The sequence below is a fragment of the Anguilla anguilla genome, chromosome 9, assembly GCF_013347855.1.
Source record: "Anguilla anguilla isolate fAngAng1 chromosome 9, fAngAng1.pri, whole genome shotgun sequence".
Classification (NCBI taxonomy): domain Eukaryota; kingdom Metazoa; phylum Chordata; class Actinopteri; order Anguilliformes; family Anguillidae; genus Anguilla; species Anguilla anguilla.
In genome coordinates this window covers 24,028,752-24,040,854 of record NC_049209.1, presented here as the reverse complement: position 1 = coordinate 24,040,854, position 12,103 = coordinate 24,028,752, and the positions used below count along the sequence as shown (strand labels likewise).

Genomic DNA, 12,103 nt, shown 5'->3' with positions numbered 1-12,103 from the left:
TACCTGCATTCTGGAAGCAGGTGGAATGGCCAACATGGGGAATTTTATACGATATTCAGCCTGGCTAATGGCATCATTCTTTCAGGATTTCTATGACATTATATCTGTGTGATAATATTACAAAAATGGTACAGAGAGGTGGTGCAAATGTTGTTTTTTTCCAGGAGCCACACAGAAAAATGTTCAGTGTTCACATCTCTAAGAGAGCCTGTTTGAGTGCAGGAGGGATTTAATGTTTTCTATTGGAGTAAAATATACGGAGTTGATCTAACACTGAACGTTTTACTGAGTGACTGGTAGGAACCTGAACATCTGCAGAGATCTGTTTGACATGACAGGTTATAGTTTGATATGGTAAAAGAGCCTGAATGTAATGGTTTGATGCTGTTTAATGCCTTCAGTGATAGTGGGTGTAAGTATCCCTTTTCACAATGTGAAAAAAATATTGCCAAAATAAATGAACAAAATAGTGGGGATGTAGTGGTGCTCAAATCACCATAGTGAAGATCTGGATGAAATCTAATTTTGGGAAGCTGGCTTTTGTGGATCATTCAAATTCATTCATATTATGACCAAGTGAGCTGATTCACTAGCACCTCCACAAGTCATCAGTGTTTCAGTGTTTTGAATCTGACTAATGATTCAGTTTTCAAGATTTGATTTAGGTGATTAAGTTTTGTATTGTGTTTTCAAATGAGTGGACGACTTGAAGGACATGTTATGAAAATATTTTCCATGCAAACAAAAAGTAAGTGTGATCAACCAATCCCATTGTTTATCTTGTCTTTAACCTTTCTTTGGCTGTGGTTTCTTCCTGTGGTGAAAACTCTTGTTGGCTTGCATTGGTCCCTTTTGCATGAGCGGTGTACATGTGTTGCTGTCATGTAATGTACATGCATGGCCTGGAACTAGATCCATTTTGCTCACATCTCATCAACAGGTTAGCTACAATGTAGCATGAACATTGGTGAATTTAGCTCTACTTGAAGGGAAAGACCATATGCATGTAGCAAAAAAAAGTTCAGGCAGCAACACCCTTTTAAAATATTCAACCTTAAGACGCTAGCGCAACCATAAGATGCTAGCATGTTTTGGAGGAAGACATCTTCGTCCCTCTGCTCTGGTGAAGGAGTCTATCTCTGAAATGCATTAGCATCTTATGGTACAATAAATATTTAGCTGCATGTTTATTTTTTAAAGGATAAGCACCCCTTTTTTTGCAAGGCAAAACAAATTTGTTTATTTTTCTTTGACGAGCACCGACACTTTTCATCCAATACCAAATATGCATATTTACCTTTAACCTTCAAGCCTATATACTGCAGTTTGTGTTTGGCTTAAGGTTATTCACACAGGTATATCTCCTTAGGATAGTCATTGAGTAAAAGACAACAAAGGCATTAAGTAAATCTATTTGGAATGTCTGTATTTGGCCATCCTTTATCATTAGATACCCTTTTGTGGATATGCAGGGGGCCACTTAAAAGAACAAGAATGCCATAAATGTCACAAAAATGTAAATTCTTAAAGACAGCCATTGCAAGGTTTAAACCTAAACAATAGCACAGATTGTGTTTGTGTTTTTTTCCATTGCCTTGGATTAACCTGCTGTTTGCTTGTGTAACAGATGCAGGATGCTTTTAATGCTCATGTGCTTATAAGCTCCTAATAGTTTTATAACTACAAAGTATTTCAGTCCATTTAGAGCCGTAAGATTTATTTTCCTGTTACATTTGGACATTGCATGTTTGTCTCAGTGGAGCATGTTCTTTTATTAGTGTCGCACAGTGGAATTGAGCTAATGAACAAGGTCTAGCCAAGAGGTTTTCCCAGAATGCAGCACCGTGTCCCCATTTTTTGCTTTACTGAAATCTCTGAGAGATTATGCAGGAGCCATGTACCTCTGCGCTAAGGCGGTAAGCTGCACTGCATGACTGAACTGCTGTGTGCGTACATTGCTGGAACGTTTTTCAAGGAGTCAAGGAGTTGAGGGAAAATGCTAAAGGACATTAGATGGAAATATAAACAGGAAACAAACAAACAAACAACTTTTGGAGTGCCCAGGCCATCGTAAAATCTTCAGGTCCCCTGGTTTTTTAGATTGAGAAGGTATTCAATCATGTAACACCTGCCTGCTATTTCACTGCACATTTTTTTAGTTACTTTTATATTTGCCTCTCATCAGTTCCAAATGCTCTTGATTCATAATGACTGCAAAAAAGCATTGTGCCTTCCTTCTATATCTGCGTTTCCTGTTTATCTTTCCCTCGTTATTTCCTGTTGTTTTTACAGAACTGTTACCACCATCAAAAAGCCCCATAGGCAGTCTTGATAAAATAACTTCAGAAGATGCAGGTACCTTAGAGGCAGCTCTCCCTATAACGGCACCTTTGCCGCAAAAGAGGACCGTCGTTCACCCTCCCCTGGATTCTCTATCATACAACAACGAGTCATTTCCCAAATGGAGCAGCGTGGCGGTCGAGCGGAGCACCGTTTCCGTCGCTCCCAGGGGGATTCTCAAGCGCAGCTCAAGCTGCAGCTCTGCAGATCTCCCTGCCTTCTGCATTGACCGTGACGATGGCGGGTGCTCTGAATCAACAGATTCCCAGAAAGCCCAGCAACCCGAAAAAAATGACAGGCCTGCCCAAAGGAGTGAGTCCCTTCACTCGCTGGACAGGAAGCAGGTCCGGTTCTCCACAACGGTCAGAATGAGCGAAACGGAGGAAGGATCAACACTGCTGGCCGATGGAGAGTTTGGGGAGCACGACCTGCTGGACATGCAGTGTGAGACATTCCCAGATGAGGAACGCGGGGAATGCAAATTAGGCATAGGCAGCTTTATGGGTGAAAGCAATAATGATCTCACCCACCACGGAGCTGAATGTAAGTTTCAGAAGGAGACCGGAGATCCCATCCCCACCATGACTGTGGCAGAGTCTATCCCTGGGGAGGTCACTATGCCCGCTACCTCTGAGTCACAGCATAGCAGGTTGGGGAGTAAATGGGAAGAGGTGGACACAGGTGAGACTAAGAGCAGCGGGGAGGGGACCATCATGAGAGGCCTGGACATAGGTCCGCCCCAGAGTCCCAGTGGTAAGGTTGAATCAATTGCAATTCATTCAATGTGCTGATCATTTAAACTCACAAAAGTTGTGCAGTACTAAAGAAATCAACCCTTCACTCGGTCAAAGTCATTGTAGACATTTTCTTCATCACTGTAGGTGCAAAAGCACAGGAAACGCGCTTAGTCCAACTAATGTACACTGTTCAGTAATTGTTCAGAAAATTTCTCCATAACATAATGCAAAACTGCTGGGTTCCTCCTCCTTTCTAATCAGTTTTTCTTGATTTCCATGAATCGATACTAATCAATCATTTATTTCCCTGTTCACTACATGCGTATGTGAACATGTGAACATATTTGTACACCAGTCTACACTAGTGTACACATATTGGTTTCTTATCCTCCTCAGACTCAGCAATTCATTTTTGTCCCCTGTAGGAGACATAGGAGTCCTAATCCCACGAAACAAATATTATACTATGCTGAAACCTACACTAAAAGCGACATGCATTAAAAATAAAATAAACAATATTTTTGAAAATGCTTTTACTGCAATGTTTTTTTTTCATTCAAGAGACTTGAATTATGTAAAAAAAAAAATTAATACTTTTTTCTGCCAGGTCTCAGGAGGATATATGATAGTTTGTTCTCTGATGGTGATTGGTGAATTGGGACTGAAAAGAAATGCATGGATATTGTTCTGCTCAAAATGTTGAAAAGGAATATCTTGAAATGTTCTTATATTTGAGACCATATCTATCATATTTGTATCATTATTATCATTTTTTGTTGTAGCATGTTCGGATTATATGAACACTTACTGGTGTTTTGTTTTACAGGTCAACATGAGTACAGTTCTGAATCCTGCACCCAGGGCTCTGAGGATCAGAAAGGTAAGCCTGTTCATTCAATGGTTCAAGGCCATGGGCTCTTCTCCAGGCTGGCAGAGCAGAGTCGTGGGCTGGCTGAGGAACAAGGGGGCCCCATTGCTAAGGTCAGAGAGGGGTTCAGCTGGCTCTCGGATGGCAGCAACCAATATGACAAGCATTCCCAACAGCGGAGCATTCGGGAAGCTGAAGAAGAATTTGGAATTAGGAAGGAGCTGTGTGAACAAAAGGTCAAGGGTCCTGAAGGAAGTAGCACTGGAGCACAGACTCTGTATGGGGATGTTTCTCACACTGAACAAATGACAGCTGGGTCCACTCTTATGAAGCACCCTGACTTCTTCTTACCATACACAGACACAGCCACTCAAAGAGAGTCATGCATCACTGCTTCAGGAAATGAACCAGGAACTGAAGGAAAACTCACACCACGGGGACAAGCACAAGACAAGACTGCTTCGGTCAGTCACCCATTCATGAGGAAAGTGCAACTGACTATGAAACAGAAGGATATTTATGAACAGGGGTTGACTCAAAGGCTTGCTAACTTGAAGTCATTCTGGGAGAAAGGAAACACTGAGTCTAGTATACTGATGAGCAGAAAAAGCACATTTTCCAAAACAAATGAAACATTGCAGGAATTTGCTGACAAAAGTAAGGTGACAGGTGAAGAATGGAACAAGCCTGATGTAAATGTGTGCAAAGTAGGGCAGGAACTTCCATTCTGGCTTGGAGAAACTTCACCAGCACCTGAAACCATGAAAAATATCTATGGACATTATGCACAACAGTTCAAAGGTACGAAGGAAAGTGAACATCGTGTTCTTGAAGCACGTATCAAGACAAATTCTGTTGATTCAGCGGACGGTAACAAAATTACTGAGCAGTCAGAACAATCTCTCTTCCAAAAGGAAGCATACCCAAACCCAAGAAAAGGCTCATCACTTCTAGAGGAAAACTCACCTTGTTTTGAAAGCAGAAGCATGTTGGAGAACCAAAATGAAGAGGATCTATACATAGCTAAATCCACTATCATCAGTGAGCATGTGACTGTGGGGCTGAAACCTGATATACAGACAGGCTACCAAGGACAAGAGATTGGTTCTAAATTTGATTCTGTGGCTTCCAGTAAACAGACTGGCAGGCAACATGATGACAGAGCTGGCAGGATAAATAACCTAAAGTCCTTCAGGGAGAAGGGGAAAAGTGACCCTAAAATGAATGTTGGAAAACAAAAAGGGTCTTTAGAGACTGAAGTGAACCAAAACCCAGAGCCCACTCCTGGTTGTGCTGAGAAAGAACTTGCCACCTCTGGGTCTGACCTAAGGACAGTTGGCATTGATTTAGACAATAGTTGTGACAGTAGATCTTCTCTCCTGTCAATTAAAGAACAAATTGGGAAGGAATTAGAGAACCAGACTGCAATAAAAGCGCAGTATAAAAATATTGATGACTGGGGCAATGTGCCTTCAGTCAAGACAGAGTTGCCCACTACTGAAGATGTTCCCCAACGTCCAAAAAGCTCCTACTCAAGGAGTCAAAGGGCAACTCATGCTGTCCAACGGGAAAGCCCGTTGCTGGTTGTGGAACCAAGTCCAGATTGTCCCCCACAAATCCCACCGAGGTGTCCAATAAAATCCAAAACTGAGACCTGCTCCTCAAAATCCCATTCTGTCAGTGTCTGCCCTCCGATAAGGGAGCTCATGGAGAAAGACCAGAAACAAATTCTTCCCATTCAGCAGAAGAAGGTACATTCACCTGAAGGGATACCATGGGAACCTGGGGTCACAAAGATGTCCTTTGAAACTAAAGGTGTTTTCTCAGTGGGAAGACTACCTGGGGGTCAACATAGCTGTATTCCCCAGCTACGGAGGGGCATTAAAAAATCCTTAGCGGGGGAACCTGTGGTTGATGAGTCCCTTGCATCCCAAAAGGACAAAGAGTCAAAGCCTGAGCCACCTAGAAGAACAAGCTTAGAGAACCTTAATGTTATACAAACACACCAGTTTGCATGTTGTGAATACCTAAATGAAGGAAATCAAGCCTCTCCTGAGGTTTACGGGCAAATGAATGAAGGAAGACATCCCAGCTACAGGAAAGCCAGTGAAGGACAACTTTCAAGAGTACCAGAAGAGGCTGAATCACATCGCCCTCTAGCAAGGTCTTTGATCCCCCAAAGTTGTAAGCATTACCTGGGACTTCCTGAGATTGTAAACACGAATGACTTGAGAGTACCAGTCACAGAGAGGAGGAAAGAGGGCAGCAGTGGCCATCAACCAGCACAGCCTGAGGCAGACCTGGATGTTCTACCAGAGCCTGTCCAAACCCGCACCCTGAGGGGACCACAGGAGGTGTCAGAGCACCCTAGGAGCATGAGCGGGAGTGAAGGTCATGGGACTTACAACACTCCTGACTCTTCCAGGAGCAACACATCCAAAATCTGGTCTAACTCTTGGGCAAGTTCAGACTGTGAGCATTTCAGTTTTAAAACATTGTCTCTCCCCCTTTCCCTCCCCCCATTAATGATTTAGATAACCTTCATTTAAAATGCATGCATTCTTGATTTCAATTTGTGAAAAATCTGTTATGATCAACTGAGATTTTTTTATGGTGGAAGCAGGGTTTGAAACTCAGGCTCAAAGTGCTATTCCCTTTTAAGCTGGGATTGTATAGTGGGTATGTGCTTCCCCACATACCAATAAAATGAAATATACAAAAAAACATCAAACATTTATGTCTTTTTCTTGTATTAAATATTGTCAGATGCATTCTGCAGCTGATTAATAAGAAAAGCCAAACCTCAATTGAAGGGAAGGAATATGTACACACAGTAAAATGTCTTGTGTTAATTTAACTAACAGAGTACATGTGAGTCTAACAGGGACCGTATGTACTCTGTAGTAGTTGATTTAACACTGAACATTTTTCTGTGCAGTGCCCATCACAGATCCGGCTTTCACATGATAAATGGATAAGCTCAGATATTTCTGGTCCATATAGAGGAAATGGAGTGCTTCATGTATCCCCTGGGTGACCAAATACTGGACAGCATGGATTGCCCATGTGTCACACAGTCACTGGACCCTTCTCTAACCCAATCATCCTTGTGTCAAACTTACAGTGATTTATGGTCATACCGCTCTTCAAACATTTCCGCTATTAAATAGATATTCCTTGTCATAGTTGGTCGCATTAGTCATTGCTTCTACATGAGGTGTCCATTACTTTTAAGTGTGGGTGTGGAGATTAGGACTGTCCTGGAGCAGGACTGGGTGTCCATGGTTTAATACATTTTCATCCTTTATTGCTAGAGTCCTGTAAAAATGGTCTCCTTTGCTTCTGACCTGGATTACTTCCTGATTTTCATAGTGGGAGCTCACACTTAGTACAGCGAAGAAACTGTTTTGATTAGAGAAACCATCCATTCAGGACATTTCTACACTAATCATCAATCATATATAAGACCAAATAAATGAAATCAATAGGCATTTCCTTTTATTGATCATATCCAGCTGCATAATCAGTAAAATGCAATTATACAATTATGATTTTCTTTATATGATGATCACAGGAAATATGAAGTGATTAAATATCAATCAGATGTTATTCCGCCTGCCTGCTAGTCCTTGGTTAGGAGGGGAATTCATGTTCTTTTACTCTGTGGCAGGTTGTGATGAGTCTCAAAGCTCCGTTAAGGCTTTAAAGCAAATCTGTGCCAGACCCATAGCTGTCTCTAGAAGTCTGGGGGACATTACGTCACAGCAAACCCGTGAGCAAACCCTCGTCTGTGCTTTCTTCTACCAAGAGCCCTCCCAGGCTCACAACCCAGAGTGTAGGGAAAACGCAACCAGCCGTGAAAAATGACACGCATACATGCACGCACGTAAACACTCACACACACACGCATGCATGCACACACACACGTGCTCGCACAAACACACTCACACACACATGCATGTACACCCCACACACACTCACACATAACCCACACACACTCACATACATGCATGCGCGCACGCACACTCTACACACACTCATACACACAAGCATGCACACATCCACACGTGCATGCACACATGCATAATGTGGGAAATTATGAGTGAACTTTCTAACACCTTTTTCTTTTTAACTTTCACTACTGTCAGTGTTCTTATATTACACAATACAAATTAGTACTGTAAATATTCACGAAATGTGTACATACATATACATGTTTTATTTCAGTATATGCAGTCTATTACGTGTTCTATATAATATAATACATAATATTACTATTATGTGTTCTTTACGTGCTATAAAACCTTCAGAATATTTCTTGTTATTGTGTACAATTTAAATGGCATAGTTCATGGCTGCACTGTGTCCCATAGATACATTTCAGTGATTTTCTTTTGGCTTTTTTCGATCTGAAGTATGCTCAAATAATTACGTAATTATGCCTTGTCATGTCAAACAGAGCTTCTGACATTTGAAAGAAGAGAAAGCATTGATTGTCTCCAGTGTGTTTTTTGTATGGGTCTGCCATTATGTACCATGCAGCAAAACACTTGATGTGTGATTTAACAATATAATTTTGTGGTAATTAGAATGTAAGATCTGATGAAAACATGATGTTCCCTTAGTGTGTGATGAATGTTAGTCATCAAGCGAGGGCATTGTATTTTTCCAATATGTCTGAAGTTGGGAAGAGGGATGTCATTGGTCTGATGAGAGAGAGAGAGACAGGTGTGTTCACGGCTGTTGTTCCTCAGTCTCCCCAGTGTCCACGTCTCCCAGTTCCTCCTTCTCAGATCAGGACCAGATGAAGAAGCGGTGTGCGTCCATGCCTGCCTTTTTGCATGGAGAGGTGAAAAGAATACCCTTCCAGCATGAACAGTTTCCCACAGCAGCTACAGATCCCATTCATAATCTTCTGTTGCACTTTACTTCACAGCTTAGGATAAAGGGGTAATAGTGTGGGATTAGTCATCATGATCTCTCAGCACCATTAACTACACCTCCTAACGGTATGACAATTCATTCATTCATTCATTCATTCATTCATTCATTCATTTGGTCAATTCAGATAATGAATTGAATGAAAATTTAATTAATTATTTTAAAAATCCTAATAATGACTCATAGGAATTTTTCAATTCAATCACTCCTGAATTGAAATGGAGCTGACCACAACCCCGAACCTCTGCACGCACGCTTTGTGACTGACTAACATGGCTGGACCTGCTTTTTTGACACCCTGTTCTCCTTGTTGGCACACTTGTTTTATAGATGGATGGCAGAGACAGTGACACTGACTCGGAGAACAGCTTCCACCTTGGAGGAAGAAAGAGCAGTGCCTCCACTAACTTTAGCACCTCCTCTGGCATGGCATCAATGTCCTCTGTATGTGTGACGCTAACTGGCCTTTTTCTAACCAAACTGCCACTGGCCTCTATAACTGTGCTCATGCAAGCTACATCATAATTATGATCATTTTATAGACATAATACGTCTACTTTATACAGTTTTAATAACTTGAAGCTCCTTTTGTCAATTTACATGAAGCATCTTGAGTTTAGAGTAGAAAATTCTAGTTATGCTTAATGTTAGCAGAAGGCGGTGATGCTGTTTGGATGGTAATGTTTTTTCTTGAGCTGAGCTAATATGATTTGCCTTAATTCAAAACAGAGACCAAAAGGATAGCATAAGCCTGAATTGACTGCAAAGAGGTTCTATGAGATAAAGACAGAAACTGGCTTAAAATAAGCTACCCCTTAGAACCTCCATCTATAGAGTTTTGTTAAATGTATAATCTTAGATGGTAGATAACAGATTAAAACAGTAGGACTGTAAGAGACAAAATAACTGAAAGCTACTGTCTCCTGAACTGTGTGATTGTGTGATCTGATTCTCTCTCCTCTGGGTCCGGTGGATTGGACAGGCCAGTAGCAGTCTGATGAGTATCTACAGTCTGGAGTTTGAAAATGTGGAAGTCAAAGGGACCATCCAGTTTGCCCTCAGCTATGTTCAGAAGCTGGGAGAGTTGCACGTGTTTGTGGTCCGGTGTAGGGATCTGGCGGTCGCAGACACCAAGAAGAACCGGTCTGATCCGTAAGTGGTTCAAACTGCCAAAGCTTCACACGTGAAAGGGTTGAATGATTGTGTAGCATCTCAGTTCAGTTTCTGTAGTCACAGCCAAAGTGGAATGTTTAAAAAGATGGACAGGAACAAATTGTTCTGCTTGGACATTTTTATTTTTGCAGCTTAGTTTGCCTTAGACATTTTTGTAATGGAATCTTTGGGGAGCCCCTCAAGGTAACAAGAAACCAGGAACACATTAAACTACATCCATGAGTTCTGCAGAAGGATTTTTTTTAAATGCAAGCTGGCAAGCAGCTGAGCATTATGGGTATTGTTGAATATGTTGATGTTTCAGTTCTGGTCTAACAGACTTGACACTTTAACTCACTGAACTGTAGGCTAATTGTGTTACCTGCCCTTAAAATACTATTTCAAAAGAGAAAATTATTAATGAATAATTATGACATAATATTGTGTGCTTGTTCTACACTGCTGCTACCTCACCAAACGTTTCGAATGTTTCAGTGTGATCCATTGTATGTTTCATGTTTATTTTTCCATTTGTAGATATGTGAAAAGTTACCTCTTACCTGACAAAGCAAAACTGGGAAAGAAAAAGACCACAGTTAAGAAGAAGACCTTAAATCCCATCTACAATGAAATTCTGAGGGTAAGCAGTTTGGCTTTCAGAAATGACTGGCTTTGTGACAGATTCCACCTTATAGATTTGTAATTAAATATGACCTGAAAATTTGGCTTGGGTTTGAAATGGATATTAAATTTATGTTACTTGTTCTTCTGTCCCCACAGTATAAAATTGATGTGAAAACCCTCAAGAGTCATACTCTGAACCTCTCTGTGTGGCATCACAACAGCTTTGGAAAGAATAGCTTTTTGGGCGAGGTGGATTTCAAATTGTCCGAATGGGATTTAACGAACACACATATGAATGACTTCACCCTGAAAGGAAAAGTAAAAAAACATTCTAGAAAACACAAACTCCTTTTCTTAAATTTGTCAGTTTTCCTCTCTCTAAAAACAAAATGTAACCTGACACAGGAAATGGTACAAATTGTCTTTCCAGTTTGATGTCAATTATAGCTCTCATAATTGCAAATATTTTAGAACTTGATAGTCAACTATACAATTACGGAATGTTTCTCGAGGAAAAGATGTGTACTTGTTTAACTTTATGCCTAACTACTTTAGCCTTTTCATTGTTACTCTTATTCTCTATGCCTACTTGTGGTTATAGCTCTTTATAATTTGTACCTTCATAATTATCCTGTAATTTGCTCTGAATAAGTGCCTCAAAGTAAATGACTGAATAATAATAATAATAATAATAATAATAATAATGTTCTGTCTGCTGGCTCAGTCCCCATCTGGTCTGCAGCCCACTGACCACAGAGGAGAGATTCGAGTGGCCTTGCGTTTCCTGCAGCAGGGTTCTCATGGTAAGCAGCTGCTTGGATCCTCTAATCTTCTCCAACAGACAACTTGCTATATATGAGACTTCACTAATGTTTGTGAATAAAGAGCCCAGGTTTGTTAAGGTGTAGCCATTGCTGTGAGAGGGATTTGTTCATATTTATTTTCATTCCATAGCTTGTACAAGTCAGAGGACATAATTATGTTTATGTATTATGGCAGTGTTCTTAGTTCTTTCATGTGTGATTTTCTTTTGTTGTTGGCTAGGTAAGAGGACACCTAAGACTGGTTTGGTACAGATCTTTGTGAAAGACTGCAAAAACCTGCCATTTATTAGGGGTGCAGTTATTGATCCTTTTGTAAAATGGTATGTATAGCGCTATCTGTTTCAAGCTGATATGTGTGTGTGTGTGCATGTGTGTGTAAAAATGTAGAATTTTAAAAAAATTAGGGACCATATATTTTTCCTCTCACTTACAGTGCATGTTTATATCCACTAGAGGCCCCCATTTCTTTATTTTCTGCCTTTATCTGAAATTCTCACTGGGCTAAGATAAAAATAAAAAACAATGCAGAAAGACATGTGTGTTCTTTCCTCAAACTTTGATCCTAGTCATCAAATGTGAGAATTAGCATGTGCGCCCCTGGTCATCCTTGTCTGTCT

The 12,103-nt window shown here is 40.7% G+C and overlaps 1 protein-coding gene across 15 annotated transcripts in view; it reads left to right on the top strand.

Moving 5' to 3' along the window:
* The window catches only part of sytl2a (synaptotagmin-like 2a), a 28,466-nt gene that overhangs the window by 15,094 nt on the left and 1,269 nt on the right, over window positions 1–12,103 (top strand). Inside the window, exons 7-17 of one of the 15 annotated variants that reach the window (XM_035434694.1) lie at window positions 2,293–3,093; window positions 3,904–3,957; window positions 4,306–6,417; window positions 7,616–7,717; window positions 8,700–8,794; window positions 9,217–9,330; window positions 9,869–10,038; window positions 10,576–10,678; window positions 10,819–10,980; window positions 11,387–11,465; window positions 11,707–11,806. In XM_035434694.1, the coding sequence (XP_035290585.1) occupies window positions 2,293–3,093; window positions 3,904–3,957; window positions 4,306–6,417; window positions 7,616–7,717; window positions 8,700–8,794; window positions 9,217–9,330; window positions 9,869–10,038; window positions 10,576–10,678; window positions 10,819–10,980; window positions 11,387–11,465; window positions 11,707–11,806 (3,892 nt within the window). Of the gene's footprint in view, window positions 1–2,292; window positions 3,094–3,903; window positions 6,418–7,615; window positions 7,718–8,699; window positions 8,795–9,216; window positions 9,331–9,868; window positions 10,039–10,575; window positions 10,679–10,818; window positions 10,981–11,386; window positions 11,466–11,706; window positions 11,807–12,103 lie in introns of all 15 variants that reach the window. The other 14 variants (XM_035434693.1, XM_035434690.1, XM_035434689.1 and 11 more) reach the window with 14 other exon arrangements.